General features: G+C 40.2%; 1 protein-coding gene across 1 annotated transcript; it reads right to left on the minus strand.

Annotated features, from left to right (window-relative positions):
* Positions 1–320: 320 nt before the first annotated feature.
* On the minus strand, positions 321–17,265 carry LOC121941928 (axin-1-like). The gene is made up of 13 exons (XM_042484940.2): positions 17,082–17,265; positions 14,868–15,558; positions 12,215–12,408; positions 11,900–12,055; positions 10,798–10,932; positions 10,553–10,649; positions 9,878–10,015; positions 8,045–8,435; positions 6,369–6,546; positions 6,073–6,249; positions 4,509–4,808; positions 4,249–4,398; positions 321–4,113 (listed from the first exon to the last, which is right to left on the minus strand). Exons 2-13 carry the CDS (start codon positions 15,486–15,488, stop codon positions 3,987–3,989), a joined length of 2,664 nt encoding a protein of 887 aa, XP_042340874.1. The 5' UTR covers positions 15,489–15,558; positions 17,082–17,265; the 3' UTR covers positions 321–3,986.
* Between the last annotated feature and the right edge of the window lie 1,066 nt (positions 17,266–18,331).

The raw sequence follows: 18,331 nt of genomic DNA on the forward strand, positions 1-18,331 counted from the left end.
CAGCTCATTATCTGGAGAAAGCTTGCGAGATGAGAAAATAAGCTCTCTGTCTCAAGATAAACCGTAGATTTGTAAAATAATTTTTTCCCAGATCAATTTAAAAGAATAAAAAGAATATTGGTTATTTGTAACACCTGTGTTATTCCAACAACGAAAAGTCAAAATGTCTGCTGAGATCTATGGTGTTTTAAACCGTCTTAATTTACAGCAAACAGAGAGGGTTAAAAGACGGGCAGTATTATATGTATGAGTGAGTATGTGAATAAGGAAAATTAGGTGAACACATGAAATTGAGCCTTAATAATAAAAGAGAGTGAAGATTTATTCAACATCTTTATTATGAAGTACCTTTTTAAAAGAAATGTACAAGTGGAACCAGCACAGTGACATCTTGGCGTTTACCTTTGAAAAACAGAAACACCATGGACGTGGTGCGGGTCTGAAGACACATATGAAATGATAATGTACATATTTACAGCAGAGGATCTATCAGAACAGAAGTGAGCAAGCATGACTGCAGCTAAAAATACAACGGGACTGACTTAAAATAAAATCTTACATTAAAAGCATGGATTGGTTCAATAAAGATATTTCCAAAGATAACATGATAAAGGCACTGTGTTTCACACAAATTGACAACACAACAGACGCAAGTTGTTTGTTTTGTCCATTGAATCACAATCACAAGAAACAACTCATTCAACTGTCCCTGGGCGATCTTTCTAACAAAACAGATAAAATATGTCAGAGGGCCGTAGCAGTTCGCACATAACATTAAAACAAAATAGATAATTCAACTCATCAGGAAAACATTCCTTATAAAGAACATGCTTGGTGATTATTAAAATTACATTTTTTTTAATAAACAAATACATATCTAAATTTAAAATTTCATACTGAAGGCATAATGGGTTGAAGTGAGGACAAATGTTTCAGGATCCTATGTTTCCCTTGCTGGGCAGAAACCCAGGACAAATTGTATTTGACATTCCTGCGAAACATACGGAAGGACCTCTTTTTTGATGAACACATTCAATTAACTACCAGCATAGATAACACACAACAGTCAGGCCAACAGCTTGAGATCAATACTGAAGACAGACTTGATGACAGGAGCAATGAAGGGATTCCCATAGTGGGTAAAAAGGTAAAAAAGTCAAATTACATTCAGCTTACATAGCTGGTGTGTGGTCAGTGCACTGTCTGCACGCTGCTTTATGATATTCTGGCCTCAAGGCCTTACTGCAGTACTGTACTGTTGATATGAAGTCTGAAGGAATAGTTTGACATTTGGGAAAATATGCTCATTTCACACTGATTTACACTGATACAACTCTGATGTTTGAAGTGACAGCCAGTTAGCTTAGCATAAAGACTGGAAACAGAGCCAAACAGCTAGCCTGGTTCTGTCCAAAAGGAACAAATCCCACAAACCAGCACCTTGAAGGCTCAACTTTCACATTTAGTGTGTTTTATAGCTGAAAGTTAAATCAGCTTCTTAGAAAATTTCAAGGCTTGACAATAAGGTTACGTGATTGATTGGGTCAGGTCAAATTCCACGTCAGATCAGGAAATCTAGCATCTCGCTCGCCCGATTGGGTAGTGTAAAATAATAAATGAAACACTTTGTTTTGTCTGGAGCTGATGGTGGAAGTAGACAAGAAGTGAGTCTTCTCACTTACTTTTTGTCTCTGTTGAGAGTTACACATGCCCAGTACCAATCAGGCACCTGCGCAAAAATAGCAAGGTAAAGACAAAGTTTTTGACCTCAAGCGCAAGCGAGCGTTTCAATTTTCCTGTAAACAGAAGTTTGAGTAGCATTAGAGGATGTGAGTAAAACTAAAACCTATTATGTATTGCACACTTATCCCTAAATTTGAGAGCAACGCCGATTTAACAGGGCCATTTTTCTTGACAATTAACTTACATTTTTGTTATCTGATAACTGCAAATATATTTAAAAAATATGTAAGGGCAAGTAAAAGTGGCTTTGGGTGAGTAGATTTCTGATCTATGACTAGGCAAGCGAAAATAAAAACATTAACGCGGAACCCTAAATTGACAAAAAAACCCCAACTTTTTGGTTATTAACTATTTTTCAAACAGAAATGGCAAATATTCTCCAGTTCCAGTTTCTGAATTGTGCAGACATTGCTGCTTTTTTAAAATTATTTTTAAAGTAAAGCAAATATCTGCCTTTTTAACTGCTGTTTGGACAATGCAAGCAATTTATAGAAATCTCAGATTATAATTTATATACCAATAAATTAGTTGTGTTAATTGGCAGATTAATAAATAGAAATAAACCGTCGTTGCAGCTTTAGTTTGTTTAGTCTGTATAAAAAGGCAGGCTAACACTTTCTCTTTTCTTTATGCTAAGCTTAGATAACCACGTGCTGGCTGCAGCTTTATATTTACTGTAAAGACATAAGAAATGCATCAATGTTGTCACCTAACTTTTGGCAAAGATAGGAAACAATTCCCAAAATGTCATACTATTCTCTGAAGGTAAACTGCAGATTTTGAACTCAGTGTTAAGCTACAATGTATAGAGTTTGGGAATCTGCAAGAGGAAGAAGATTCCCTTCTGCTTGTGATGAAAAAAAGTACATTTCATGCTTGTGGACTCGGACAGCACAGACACACGCGTGTAGGCATACGGGACGCACGATATGCTCTTTGGCTGAGTTCAGGCGTACATGACACAGGCTTTCACGCTCACCAACGCGCTTCAGAATAAGCATTGTAGATAGTAATAATGGCACTGGCCGGGCAGGCAGGCACCTAGACTGAGTTCTCAGTGTAGCAGAAAAATATGACGTTACGTGAGGTGTGACCTGTTAAAAACAACAGATACTGTGGTCAAAGACCTTTAGTGTGCACTGCGCCTTTTCATGATCATTTCTGAGGATGGGGGGGAAAAAAAAAAGCCTGTAATTACAATGCATGGCGCAGAATAACAGAACTACACACTCAAAGGTAAACAGTACAGAACTGAGGTGCAGGGATGCATTATGGGAGGAGGGGGAGACAAACAAAAAGGCTGCCCTGAAATGACTAATGAACTAGCTTCAAAACATACACAATAATACGACATTAAGTTGAGATATAACGAAATTAGGCTGCATTAATAAGTAATAGTACCTGCCTTGTACATACACAATTCAAATAAAATGAAACAAGTAGCTAGGATACTTGTCTTATCAAAAATATGTAGCTTTGGTAAACAAGTTATGTAGAGAACTGTCTTCTGAACATGTTGATGTGAGAGATCACTACATGACATCTAGGAATCAACGGGTGAGAAAGTTTCTGTTTTGAGGCTATGAAGTCAACGAGAGGAGAAGCAGGCTAAAGTTCCACTCCCCCAAATCCTCTGTCCTCTCCCCTTGTCACCAGCTGATGAGGAACAGAGACAGCAAAAGGCAGCGAGACTCCCGAATGGAACAAAACTGCTTTCTTTAATGTCCCGAGCACCGATTGAAGAGTTTCCGTGGTAATGTAGCAGCATCGTAATGGTCTGCGGAGGACAGACTCCTCCAGAGCAGAAGTGGAAGACTACTTTGTCCTCTCTCCTTCCAGCAGTCCCCCCTCACCCTTTTCCATCCATCGCAGTGGAAGTGGAAGACTGGTCAGACATCAGATTTTAACAGCGCTCCTCGAATATCCACAGTGGAGACAAGACAGGTGAAATAATTTATGTTCCTTTCCTCCGCGCTGGCCAAGCTTCTTCGCTTTATGTGGGTTTGATCCTGGCATGACGCCGACATCCAGGTAGTCCATAAAAACAACCACCTCCGTAATACTCGACCTTCTGCCATGCAGCGCAACCTCCCTTCTGTCACACATCGCTCCTTCCATCTTTCCACTTTCTTTTGTTCGTTTTCCCGCAGCTGAATTTCTATCCAACCCCAATGTTCTCTTCCTCCTTGTTCAAATGATCTTTTTTTCCCCCCAATTCTGTGTCGTCTTCCTGTTCCCAAATTTCAGTCAACCTTCTCCACCTTCCCGATGATCTTCTCCTCAAAGATGGGCAAGATGGCGTCATCGTCACGAACCTCTTCGAACACTACACCACAGTCAAACTCGTCGCTCACTTTCTTAAAGTAGAACCTGTACACACCAAAAAAAAACCCAAAACCCAAAAACAGACATGCTGGATTACTTAATCAAAGACAGAAAAAGGTTTCTTTAAAAATGGGACTTTCTCACTCATATATTTTAAGCACATGCATCAGATGCTCTCACCTGTAATGGCCCTTTTTGGTAAGCAGCTCCTTGAACTGGCCCAAAGTCACCACGCGGCCTTTAACCGATGTTCGGTATGGGATTGGTTCTCCACAAAAGTAGTAAGCGACCGTCATGTTCTCACACGCTTGGCGCTTACCGGACTTGTGCCTTCCAGAGAGTAAGATTTGCGTCATGACACTTCAATAGGAACACATGTAAACACAGACACAAGCCAAAGTGTGATTCTGGTTACACAAAAAAGATGACTTGACACCTACCTCTGCTTGGCCTGCTGTAGTGCGTTCCTCCTTCTCTCCTCCTCCAGTCTCCTCCTAGCCTCCTCTAGCTGGGTGAGGGGGTTGGGAGCTGGGTTTGGAGGCATAGCTGGGTCCTGGATGAAAGGGTGCGAGGGCTGGACCTGGGTGGACGACGAGCAGGGGATGGCGGGGGACACTGAGGAGGGGTTGTTCCGCAGCTGGGCAGAGACCCAGGGGTGCACGGCTCCGGGCCGCTCCACTGATGTAGGACGCGGTGACTCGCTGCTGGTTCCCGTCCTCCTGGAGCTACTGGTACTGCCGCTGGGGAGGAAAAAAAACAGAGAGGGAGACAAGATGAATGTCAAAGGACTGAAAATACACAAATTAGATTGTTGTTACCATTGAGACTGATGGCCAATTTACAGCTCTACAACAGTCAAATAACCAAAGTGGGACTAACATGATTCCAATCAGTCCTCCTTCCTGATGGAAATGTAACTAGTAAAATGGTAGAAACAGCAAGGTGCAGTAAGAATATCTACATGGAGAAAATGATTTTATGAGCAGCCTCATGTGAAGGTGTGGTGTAAGTGTGTGTAGAGTTTCTAGAGGAGACTGCATTCTGGTCTGAAAACATTTAAAATACAACATTTTATTTGTTATAATTGATATTTTTAGATTTACTATGGATGTGCGGTGCGGTTGGAGGTCACAATAAACCTAGAGAAAATTATCATCTCACTCATGATACACGTATAGCTTCTTTCAAGTTCATTGCTTTGGGTTTCCGGCCTGCAACCTGACTGTTGTGGTTTTCACTCTCAGCGCTCTTAATGTTCCAGTGAAGGGGAAGTTATGGCATCTTTAGCTCCTGCACTGTGACATACCACTTTCAGCAGTGTGCAGTTACAAAAGAAAAATAAATGAAATTCTTCGCACTTGACTGAAAACATATAAAGTGGGCGGGCAGAGTTTACCCCGCTTTTTTTTTTGTTTGTTTTTTACCAGATTACACAGGAAGAGAAAAGATGGTGATTTATTTTTACAAAGATTTCACTGATAAACATTTATGTATTTGACATATAACAAGAGATAATAAACCGGAGATCAATAAACACAGGACTTAAACTGAGTGAATGTATTTTTCATTTCATTGTGTCTTTAAAGCACTATTTTCTTGGCAAAAGTCTCTAAAAAATCTGTAAAAAAATCCACTGTGCACTACCTGTCCAGAACCAAACAGCAGACAGTGAAAGTTGGCATCTAGCTAGTAAACACTGTGGAACATTAAGTAGCTAAAGAGACAGATATTTGGGAGGTGCCACCAAGTGCAACAAAATATCACTGATGTCAATTTTACGTTACATAATTTTTATAGATTTATTGATCTAGTGAAGCCTTTATCGTTCTGCATGTTAACTGCTACCGATAGTGTGATACAAGCTTTCATAATCTTAGACTTTAAGCCTGGTACAGCAGTTTGGACTGGCCAATCATCACAACCATAATAAAACATTTCAAATGTTTTAGCAAGTAAAAGCATCTCAAGGTATAAATCATGAGTAATACATGTAATATTACTCACCCATGTGAGGTCTTTCTTTGTCTGTCTCCCTCCATCATCCACTGTAGGATCTTCTGGTTTCTCTCCAGATCCTCCAGTGGTACCTGGCCCTCCACGCCACGCCCACTCTCATCCCCTTTGCCTGACGTCTCTGATGTCTTCTTACACCCTCGCCGTGATAGCGTGCTACCTTTACTACTGCAGAGAAACACAAAGAAAACACACGCTAATCAGCAGAGGTCATCTGAACAAAAGGCAGCACATACAGTTTGCCGTGCACTGCGCGAACGTCACACACATTCACCCAACCGGCCTACCTGTAACCCATGCCCTCAAGTGTGCTGGCTCCAGCCCCGTCGGCGTAGTTACGACTTCTCCCTGCGTACTGGTTGGCCGGGTCTCCGTTCCACATGAAGTTGGCCTGAGACCTAGAGCCCACCTCCTCCTGCCCTTCTCTTCCTCTGTGGTGATACAGCTGCTTGTGGTGATGCATACCTGAGACAGACGTCACACAGCGAGACTAATTAGAGCCTTCAATACATCATACACACAAAAACACACTCCATTTGAAAAATGCCCAAACAGAATTTGAATGGTAAATGGACTGCAATTGTATAGCGTCTAGTCTTCTAACCACTCAAGGCGCTTTTAGACCACACTTCACACATGCATTCACACACTGGTTGCCAAGGTTACTGTACAAGGTGCTACCTGCTACTCAGTTTTACCATCCACACACACACACACTCACACACCGCTGGCACAGCCGCGTATTAATAGGAAACAGTGCCCTAGATTTAGGACTATTTAAATTATATTCTGTCACATAATATAAAAGCCAATCTTTCCAGCTATGGCTCGCCATTTTTTAAAAATACTAATAAGAGGGGACTTTTTCACTAAATGCTGGTGATAGTCAATCATTTCCTCACAGTCAATAAATCCCACAAAAAGACCAAAACCTACAATAAATTGATATCAGAGAAACATGTCCTGCTGTTGTTAACATTCACTACTGCACCAAATATGTATTAATCCATTGCTGGAAACAGTCCCCAACAAGCACAAGTCCTCTTGTTTGACTAACACTTGCCAAAATTTAGTGTCCAGCAGTTTTAGGAGCTCAGCTGTAATGAGACTTAAAAAAATGGTGTATTTGTCATCTGTTTTTAAGAAGATTTTTTAAATCTTCAAAAGAAACCAATGGCCTTGGGATTAAATACCACAGGCAGGCAATGGATAGGGGTTGACAGATTAGTGGCCTGGTCAATTATCAGAGCCAATATTTGGCATTTTGCCGATTATCTTGGCATTTTATTTGAACAAGGACAGATAAAATTAATAAATAAAAAAGTGTGTATTACACTCAACCAACACCAGGCAAGGCAGTCTGCAATGCATGCAAATAAAGTGTCAACATGGTAGGAACTTATAACCTGTAAAACCTCAGGGAGCTGTGTTTATTCATTTTTCATAAAAATTATCAAAAATTATCACATTAGTTTATAAAAATAAAGTTTCAGGGAACTATATACTATAACTATAACTTTCTATATATGATGTTGAAAGAGTTTTTGATTAAACAAGGCATTAAACAAAGTTTTGTGTTGGGTTATATGGGTTATCAGTCTTATTAAGTACTAATAATTGGTATCGGTATTGGCCTTGAAAAAACAATATTGGTTGACCTTAGTAACAGAAGTCAGAAAATAAGATAAAGATGGAGGAATAATGCATTATTGGTTTGAGTGTTTTCATGGGATAACATCACAATAAGAAAAATATTGATACTTTGTGACAGCTGCACAATCACGGAAGATTATGTGGTATCATCTGACGAGATACGGCGAGATATCAGAACGAGTTACGATGCAAAAGACGGGATGTGCCACGCTGTAGATCAAATCTTTGGAAAAATCATTTGCAGCAGGTTGGTTTACACAGAAAATAACACCCTTTTTGCGAGTTCTTCTTCCCCTCCACAGGCTCTTACCTTTGACCCCTGCAGGAGGAAGACTGTGACCTCCCCCTCGGTGTGGGGGGTAGTGAGGCGGTCCAATCCCCCCGTCAGGTGAACGTGATGATTTGGGAGGAGTGTGTCGACCCCCTCCTCCTAAGGTGCTGTTGGTTGCCCCTGGCGATTGGCAGCCTGGCGTTTTCATCACGCGCTGTACGTGCTCATCCAAAATAGATTCCGGGTCGTCGTCATGGGAATCCTCCATGGCAACCAGGCCACCGTAAGTGGCGACTGTTGCCGTGTTAGCAGTGGTCTCTGAATAGCGGGCGCCGTAAAGAGGTGGAAACGATGAGGGGAGGGGGAGTGGTATGCTATGAGAAGACATGGAGGTTGTCACGGAGATATCAGCATCATCACCCTCTTCTTCCTGTTGGGAGAAGAAGAAAAATATTAAATCCCTCACTAGACATTGAATAGATACACACATCGACAAGGATCGCACTGCATTAAATTAGATAAGTGCCCTTATTAAACTTGTATGTGCAAGTAAATTTCAGAAATATAATGTAAAATTTATTTGATAATGATGTTGTCATTTTAACTTTTGTTTTACTGCACAGTTCAGAGCATGAGCAATGGTGGCATCTCAGGACGTGCGGTGTCAAGTAGACCAAACTGGCTCAAACAAATCAAGTCAGGCAGCAACTTTTTTGCTGCTTGATACAAAAGGAAAAGTCATTATTTTCTCGTTTTCCATGACTAATGTTACTGGCCAAACCTTCCCATTTAAGACAGGTTTCGTGTGCATGTGATGTGGTCTGGAGGCGTTTTGTTATAGGAAATGTGACTCTCTTGCACATGTGTGAAAAAGTCCAGAAACTGGGGTGGCAAGTGCCACAGACACAGTGAAGCGCATGCTTTTTCATAGCTAGAGTACTCAGCAAAAAAAGCCTCGATAAGCATCTGTTTAATGCAACATTATCACAACATTTCCCAGCCAATCTCTATTGAACTGCAAGAGCTAGTTTCCTATGAGCCAGGCTAAAGGTGACTGAGTCAGCCTGATACCAGAGGTCGACCAACTATATTTATGTCTATGCATTATGTTTATGCATCAATATGACATGACATGCTAGATCTGACTTTAGCCTGGATTGATAGAGCATATTAAATGAAAACAACAGTGTCATGGTGAGTCAACCGCTGTATTAAACTGCCTAATGTCCTCCTCCTACCCCCCAGAAAGGTCATCAGAGCAAAAGGCATTTTTCAACTTTGATTATAATTTGCTTTCTATAAAGATGCACTCCCCTACAAAAATCACACCTATAATGTTAAAGTGAATAATTATTTCAGGGTAGAGCTATTCAGCTCATCTGGTGAAAATTCCTGTATTTTTTCATATTGCGAAACATACGTTGCAGAGAGAAATATAATTTCTATAAAAGTTATATAATATAATATATGTCAGTTTTTCTGTTTTTTGCAATATTGTACAGCTCTGTTTTGAATATGACTGTTTTTTTGTCATGTTCTTGTGTTCCCTGTTATTTCAATACACTTGTCTTTAATAATAATCTGTGATTTAGAAACATCAGATTTCTCGCTGTCAAGGAAAATAAAAAGTGTGCATCCTTGATGTTGTTCAGTTATAAAATCCTAGCACAGCATTGGTGCCGCTCCTGTGACAATTCGCTGACTGCACCACAGTTTCTCATTAATAAATATAAATGTCTCAGTTTACAGTGAATTTCACTCATAATTAAAGAGAATTTTGAAGAAAAGACAACCTCACCACTAAATAACTAATGATCTTAATTCAGTGTCAGAACCACAACAGGATGAGCACAAACACAGTAATACACTCACCAGTCGTACTCTCTTCAGCCTCTCTTCGAGTCTTTCCTGAGCCTCTCTCTCTCTGAGAACTGTCTCCAGCCTGCTGATTAGCTCCGCTGCAAACCTCTCAGGTTCTACGTGGATGTCCTTTGGCATGCGGTACGTGCGCTGTATATAAACACAAACATTACATGTTACATTACAATTCCTGGTTAACATCTGCAGCTAAAATTCATATGACATTTAAGTAAATTAGCATGTAAATTATTAATTCATTTATTCAGGAAAAGTAATAAAGAAATGGCACAAAAGCAGAGTGGCAAACTGAGAAGAAACACATCGACAAAATAAACAAAGAAAATAACTATGAAAGCTTATAATTGTTGTCAGTCTCAGTATCTGCACATCAGTATAACACATAATTGTTTGACAAAGTAACTCACCTTCAGTTATTTTTTGTTGTTTGCTACAGTAATGATTTACAATACAATAGCCATGTTGATAAACAAAATTCTTGCTGATATATAAATTAGATCACCAGGGTTCATGTTACTGTTAATGAACACAGCTAAAACTTTGTCTGTTGTGACAGAAAATCGTCTTAGATGTGGCTCAGCGTACAACATACAATGCAAAACATGCTCAGACAATAAACAAATAAGGCTTAAAACTTGAGGCTTAAAGAGAGGCGTTCATATAACTCACAGGTATATGAGGTAGGGGCACGCGTCCATTGGCTTTGGCACTTTCATGCATCTCCTTACGATGCTGCTTCCGATATCTGTATGGAGGAATACCATCTCTGCACACACAAACACAGAAAGAAGAATCAAACACAGATCTGAGCAACTCATCCATTCTGAAAACCAGCGCTGTCATTAAACGCGTTTAAATTCAGGAACTGAATTAATAATCGTCTGCAGAGATTCTGTGTTCATCTGTGTACTTACACACTGCTGTCGGTCAGTGACAGTGTGTCTGCATCGCTCGACATGCTCTGTTGCTCACTGTCATTGGCACTGGTTGCTGGAGCACGAGCGTAGCCCATGTTTGCGTAGTATGGGTTTACCGGCTCCCTCCATGGCCTGAGGAGGAGTACAGAGATTATGATGCAGTGAGTTCACATTCAAATGTTGATACATGTGCATATTTATGCACACACAGTCAACGGTCAGTATGATGTATGCCAATGTGGACATGTCTCACATGTCTCGGTTTTAACTTTCTAATTAGGACTTAATCTTTATTTTTTAACAATATTCAGATAGTATTTATGTCATTTTACGCAATCATTTATAAAACGCAACATTTTATTCATATAAAAGCTTAGGTGCAAAGAGTCAACTATTGTTCAAGTTGATAAAAGATGAGATTAATGTTGCCATGAAATGAACGAAACATTTATTTTCCCAGTTATAATCCTGTGTCACTGTTAACTGATCATTTATCTCTTGTTAAATGTCAGATTTCTGTCAAAAACTGTGTGAGAGCATTTTAACACCGAAATCATTTTCTTGTCTTTCCAATATTTGATCAATCATCCTGCACTCAGGGGCGTTCACAGATGTTTCTTCAATCAAATGCAGAAGAAGCAAGAGAGAGAGAGTGAAGAAGAGATATGTGCTTGGATATAAGTGGGCAAAACCTACGTTTTCTTTTCCAAAGCAATGTGAGGAAGGTCTAATTCAGTCATCACTCCTTCATCCTCCTCATAATATAATGATGATGGAGAGGTGTGCAGCGTCAAAAGTCCACTGAATCACACTTAACTCCTAGTCTGTCAGTTTCTTTGTGGTCCAATCAAATGTGAAGGATTTGACTTTAGTCTCTCGTTTTGTGATCAAATGTTTCTTTTACTGACATTCGTTGTACAGTATAAAGCGATAGAAAAGAACATTCTCAGTACACTGGTATCATCACCCATCTGTGATGTTAAAAAAAAAGCCAATATCCCAGATCAGGATAGAAAATAACAAACTAAGACATTATCTTCTTAATGTATCTAGGAACCTTGAGACACAGACACACACACACACACACACACACACACACCTGTACTCCCTGCTATCCGGCCTCCTCCTGCTGGCCGAGGATCTCTGCGGTGCTGTCTGCATCAGCAGGCTGTGAGTCAGCCTACCAGCTGGTGTGTCTCCACACTCCTCCTCATCCTTCTCTTCCTCCACCTCCCTCACTCCTCCTCCTCCACACCTAAGATCAATTTAAATTAGATCTGTTAGTCAAACATCAGATACATTCATTATTTCGACTTAGCAACTCAGAGAAGTCAGTGAAATTCATTGTTGAATTATTCTAGATGACAACTATGGATCCTGTGCAATGTAAGACAATAATTCTGCATCATCTCACCTCCACTCCTCATCCTCAGCGAGTGTGGGTAAGTACCCAGGCACAGGTTTGGCTGGCCCCGATGAAGGGCTCTGATCACTGGGGTTAGGCTTGGGGCTCTCTCCACCTGTCCGCGTGTACTCCAGGTACAGATCTGACTTCAGGAACAAAGGGTATGTGTTCTCCTCCATCATGCCCTGGATCTCTGTCTGGGCCTGGAAGACACAAACACAGCAGTCACATTTCTGCAAACAGTATCACCACAAAACGTATTTAAGTACATAAAAAGACACACCTACAAAAACAATAAATAATGGTGCTATGCTGTATTTGGATTTTTTTCACTGTTGTGTGTTACACATTAAATGATTAAGGCAATGGAAGACAAGCAACACTTAAAATAAAAAAGTAGAAATACTGCTTTTGTCAATGTCTGTGGTCTCAAAGATAACTGCATCAGTTGCAGATTTTTTTTTTATAGGTGGGCCTCTGCTTAGGTGACTAAAAAACTAACCAATTGAGGAAGCTTTTCTTCAGCGCTGTCTCATTTTATGTGTCTGGCATGAAGGTTTTCTAAGTGGAAGTAATTGTAAACAAACACTGTGAAACCAGTACCGACTCCAGACCAGCAAAGTAACACAGGGTAAACCCACATTTATATAACTGACTACCTAGATAGTCAGGCTTTATCCAGACTGACACAGAGTGGTGTATTATGCCCTCAGGGAGATCAATCTCAGTCATTTGATGTGATTTTGTGTCAGCTCTCCTGTCTTCCTAAAGGCTGGTACAGACAAGAGGATTTTCAAATCTCAACTGATTTTTTAAACGTGGGAGACCACACACATAACGACAGATTTTAAACGATTTCGTCAGAACGCACACACTAGATGATTCGGCCAGATCGTGAGACCACACACTTGCTGTTTGTAGTTAAAATGTCACAGTGGCGATCCCACAGACTTGGGATCTCATAAAATTGTGTGTGATTAAATGTGACATCAGAAGAAAACAAATATGGAGGAGGTTCGTCGTCATCAGCTGACTTCACTTGCGGGTGTCTTGTTTTGCAGCGAAAAACGTTTGCAGCGGTCTCCTCGCTCTCATTGGCTATTGTGGTTTTTCCGCTCAGTATTCCATTACAGACGATCGTAAATATCAAACATGTTTGATATTTACACTTCGAGATCGGAGAGGCTCCGACACAATTGGTTAAATCGAGATTATTTAGATAACCCCTCATAATTACAGATTATTTGGGGAGATAATCGTTCCGACCAGCCCCGACTGTAATGTGTACTAGCCTTAACCTCCTAAAAGTCTGAATGTAAGTTGCACACACAGTGCTCGGCTTTTGTGAACCAGCATTTTCATTAGGACTGGAAATGTATTTACTGATGTTTTTAACAACATTCAGCTGATAGAAAAGAAAGTAGGGAGAGTGTGCGGGAAAACAGTCTCAGCAGAGAAAACCAAAACTGAAACTACCCTCATTTGGTTTATCACGGTAATTATGTCATTTCATTCTGTGTAATTTGGTTGTTTAGCGGTACAGTCACAGACTTGTCATGTGTGTGGTCAGATGCACATCCAATAAAAAAATACTGATAAAGACATTAAGAATGAAGGAGATCAAGGGTCGAGAGTGGACAGCGGTGGGCAAGTGAGCAAAAAACTAACCTGAAACTATAACTTAACTTGATTTCATCTTTTGTTGTGATTTACTTACTTGAGTAAAAATAATAATAACAACAAAAATAAATATATATAGAGAGAGTGTGTGTGTGTGTGTGTGTGAAACTATAGGTATACATTTTAAAATGCTATAATGTTATTGAAGTTTTACCTCAAGGCTGTAAAAGCTCATACTAACCACAAAACATGTTTAGGGAAACCCAAGAACCTTTTGAGGTAATCAGGGTCTTACAACTGCATTCTCACTGCAAGACCCAGGACCAGTTTTAGTTCCTGTCCCCTAAATGTCTTTTGAGTGGAGCAGGAGTGAAATGTGGCTGACAGATTCATCTCAGCCCTAAAACCTGCAACAACTGCAATCATCTCCCCATCCATGTGATTTATCTTTCAAAACTATCTATTCAAAACATACACAAAACTACTCTTTAAAAAAAGAGAGAAAAAAGAGAAATACAATTTGGCATTTTCTTAACTGAATATACCCGTCACAACTTCTGGCCTGTTCAAAGGCCGGCTGCAAGCTATGATGGAAGCAGACCTGGCTGTCAAGTTCCTCAAATCTAGATGTAAACATTGACATACGCCTAAGATGGCTTCACAGGCATAGGCCAAAAACAGCTGGCCATTTACTGTGTACCAGGACAATGTGATTAAAAGATAAAGTTCTCAGCACCAGTGTGCAGACAGCACTGCAATCAAAGCTAGCTGTGGTATTTTTTTGGGTGTCGCACATTATCTTGGTGTATACTGTCAGCCTGCACAGAATTGCTGGTTTACAGACAAATGCTGTTTTCTATTAGCCAATTCCCAAACAGCCTAAAATCTAATTCCCTTAGTTTGCCTTAACCATTTCAAATAACTGAGATGGACAAAACACAGCCTGTGAGCCATTACCAACATCTTCCACTGACCCGTGCACCCAACCTGTCTCGCTCTTCTTAGAAACCATGACAAAAATTAAAATAAGTGTTTTAATTACCTGTTCAAACATTGCAGGGTCTGGATGCGGCCTCCCAACACAGTCTCTGATGAAGCTCTTGGTGGCTGTTTTGATCTGCCTGGAGACAATCCCACTTCCGTCTACAATGTACTTCCTGTAGATGGCCTTGGCCAGCTTTGCCCTCTTCTCCTGGCTGGTCTTCCTGAACCCCGAGCAAGCAAACCAGAAGTCGAGAAGGTCTGCACACCCTTCCTGGCACAGGAAGTTGCGGAACAGCTGGATGCCTTCTTGGTCGTCTAAGAGAGAGTGAAGCGACTCTGCCCACTTCAGGTAAGGTGGAGTTGGTGAAGCTGAGCCCTCAGGTTCATACCCCAGGTCCAGATCTGGCCGCCGTGGGGTTGCAGATGACGAGGAGGGTGTGTAGCTTGATGGATCCCCCATTTTAGATGACGAAGATGACGGGGGATAGCCGAGGGTTTGGGAAAGGGTGTTTGGACGGGTGTTGGCTGACTGGACAGGGTGGTCCACATCAGATCCCTCCTCACCAGGAACTGGGGGTCGTGGAGCATCCTCTGTAAAGTGGGTAGGGCCGCTCAGAGAGGCCACAACCCCACCACCGCCCCTGTACCCAATCCCATGTAATTCTCTGACAACACTCATGTCTCTGATTGCACAAAGCAGAGGTCAGATCTTCCCCTCTGGCAATGATTTTGCTGGCAAACAATTCACCCTACGATGAAAAAAAGAAAAGAAAAGCAGTTAGTTGAAACAGTCGGAGATGACACAAAGGAACATTATCAGCAGTTAAGATGATAAAGAGGACAGACTCATCTCTCACTGCCTTCAATTTGTCAGACCCCACACAAACATGCATGCATTACACTGTGCTACCGTCTTATGACCTTAAACTTTGTTATTTTAGCAAGATTATAATGATCATACATATTTCTCAGTAATCGCTTTACAAAAGTACAACCAGAACATACAGGAAATATATACGCAGTATTAGAAATGCAAATATTTCAGAATAAAACAACTTCAACAGGCTCAACTTTCAAGTATTTAGTGTGACCTCCCTTTCCACTTATCATGTGTTGAACTCTCTTGGGTAGACAATATGAGATTTACAACACTTATCTTCTGGTGTATTTACACCAGGTTGCAATCAAGACATGTCCAAGCTCAATACTGACTGACAATTAATGAAAAGCATCTCCAATGCTTTTGATATGGTTGTCAAGTTCCATGTTTCACTCCAAATACTGACTTTAGCATGAAGAAGCTATTCGTTCTCACTTGTTTAGGTGTTTTAATGTGTTGTACATGTTCTCTGTATTCTTTCGTTTGATTATATCTTGTGCTATATATATATATACACACATAGTGAGAGAGATAGCCTCATTACAACTTTGCTAAAACAACAAATGTATGGCGGCCTAAGACGTTTGAACAGTACTATATGTAGCAATATAAACAAGCTAGAAAATGAGATGATGAGCAAAAATACATAAAAACATAACAGAGCAGATTATAAACAAGTGTGAGTAAGAATGAGGAGAATTTAACACAAAAAAGTAACACTCCTACAATGCTAACATGGCATGAAAGCTTGCTAACCAATAAATGTTAGTCTACGGTGCTAATACTTGCATTACAAGCTACTATAACTCAGTCTCATCAACAGCCATGTAGTGTAGTGAGCGTAAAATTTCAAGCTGAAGTTCACCATTAAGTTTCTGTCCTCAGTTTAACAGCTAGCTTGAATGCTAACGCCAACAGTTGTCAAAACAAAGCTAACACTTCGTGTAACTAGATATAATTTTCTAAATAACCAACTACTGTTAACAAGCTAAGACAGCTAGCTAGCCTTGTAGCAATGCCACCACCAATGCCAGTGCTTTGAAGTGAGAATCTCATTCATCTTGGCCTGCAAAGACGGTGGGGGATGGGTACAGAAACAAACTCTACAACCACACAAGACGGGCCTGCGTGCAAAAACACTCCAACACCAGCGTACTTAATAATTTCATTCTTGTCAAGCAAACTCCTACAGAAGTACCTACAACTTTCCCAATGATTATCGCCAACAAATCAACCGATCTAAGATCAAACAAAACAAGAAAGCGAGGGCACGTTTTCCACTCTACTGGCTGCAGCGCCAGCTAGCTTGGTATGTTAGCTAGTTTTGGTTAGCTTGTTAGCTTAGCTAGCTACGTTAACGTCCCGTGTTTTCCACCAAAGTGTCCGTCCTACCGTCTCTGAAAGCCCGATCCCCGTAATCCGCTGCATTGGGGATACTGGCGCGAACTGTGTGCTCCAAAACGCAGCATATGGAAAGCTTTCTGATATTAAATATTAACGAAAATGACCCGTCGACTGCCCCCTTAACTCCCCATGGTGGCTGGTTTCTGAGCAATAATACAGAGCGAGAGAATACGTGCGTGCACGCAGACGCCGTGTAGTACGTTTGTAGAACTGCAACGAGCAGAAGCGACACATAGCGCGCCATAAGTTTGGTAGAAGGAAAAGAAGTATTTACATTAGTTACTTCAGTTAAATTAGAAATACAACGATGTGCAAATACTCAGTTGAGAGTATATCAATATCACCCTGTACTCAAATTAAGAATAAATATCATCAAAATGTACTTAAGTAAGACAGTAAATTACTCTATGTGCAGGCAGTACCTACACAGCATGGATATTAAATATTACATTATTGGATAATTGTTACTGATGCATTATACTGTAACAAGTTGCTGTAAAAATACAGCCTCATTCTAACAGTAATACACCGCTTTTCTTCAAAATACAGTAAAACACTGTAAATCCGGGTGCTTTTTGCTGCTAATACTACACTGTAAATGTCATATTCTACTGTAAAATACTGTAATAAATTTAACAGCAATATAATATAAAGTAATTTACGGTATTGGCATTGTAAAATAACGGAAGAATGCTGGCAACTACAGTTTCAAGTAGTTCACGGTAATTTTACAGGGAAATGTGTTACAATGTATGTAAACAGTATTTGAATGTTGTATCTGGTTGAAGGGGAGCTGAATGTAACCAACGTACTTTATTTTTTAGGGTTGTTTTAATTTACTGTGAAACAAAGCAGTGTATTTTAGAGGCTCATTATATATTTTTAAAAACTCAGTCTGCAAAGTAACTATTTGGGTTGCAATTTGTTTCCATTATTGATTAATCTAGCCATTATTCTCTTGTTTAATCGTTTTGTCAATACATTATCAGAAAATAGTGAAACCTGCCCTGTGTAATTTCCCAGAGCCCAAGGGGACATTGTCAAGTGGTATCTTTCTCAACCAAAATGTGAAGATTTACTGAGTTTTTTAAAATTTTGTATAAATTTACACACACTTAAAAAGCATGAAACCAGATAATGTTTGGCTTTTTTGCTTAAAAAAAATCACTAAAATTTTTATTTGATTATCAGCATAGTTGCCAAATAATATTCTGTCAATTGACTAATCAAGTAATCAA

This window comes from Plectropomus leopardus, chromosome 3, assembly GCF_026936395.1.
Source record: "Plectropomus leopardus strain MGB_pleo_1.0 chromosome 3, ASM2693639v1, whole genome shotgun sequence".
In the NCBI taxonomy this organism is placed as follows: domain Eukaryota; kingdom Metazoa; phylum Chordata; class Actinopteri; order Perciformes; family Serranidae; genus Plectropomus; species Plectropomus leopardus.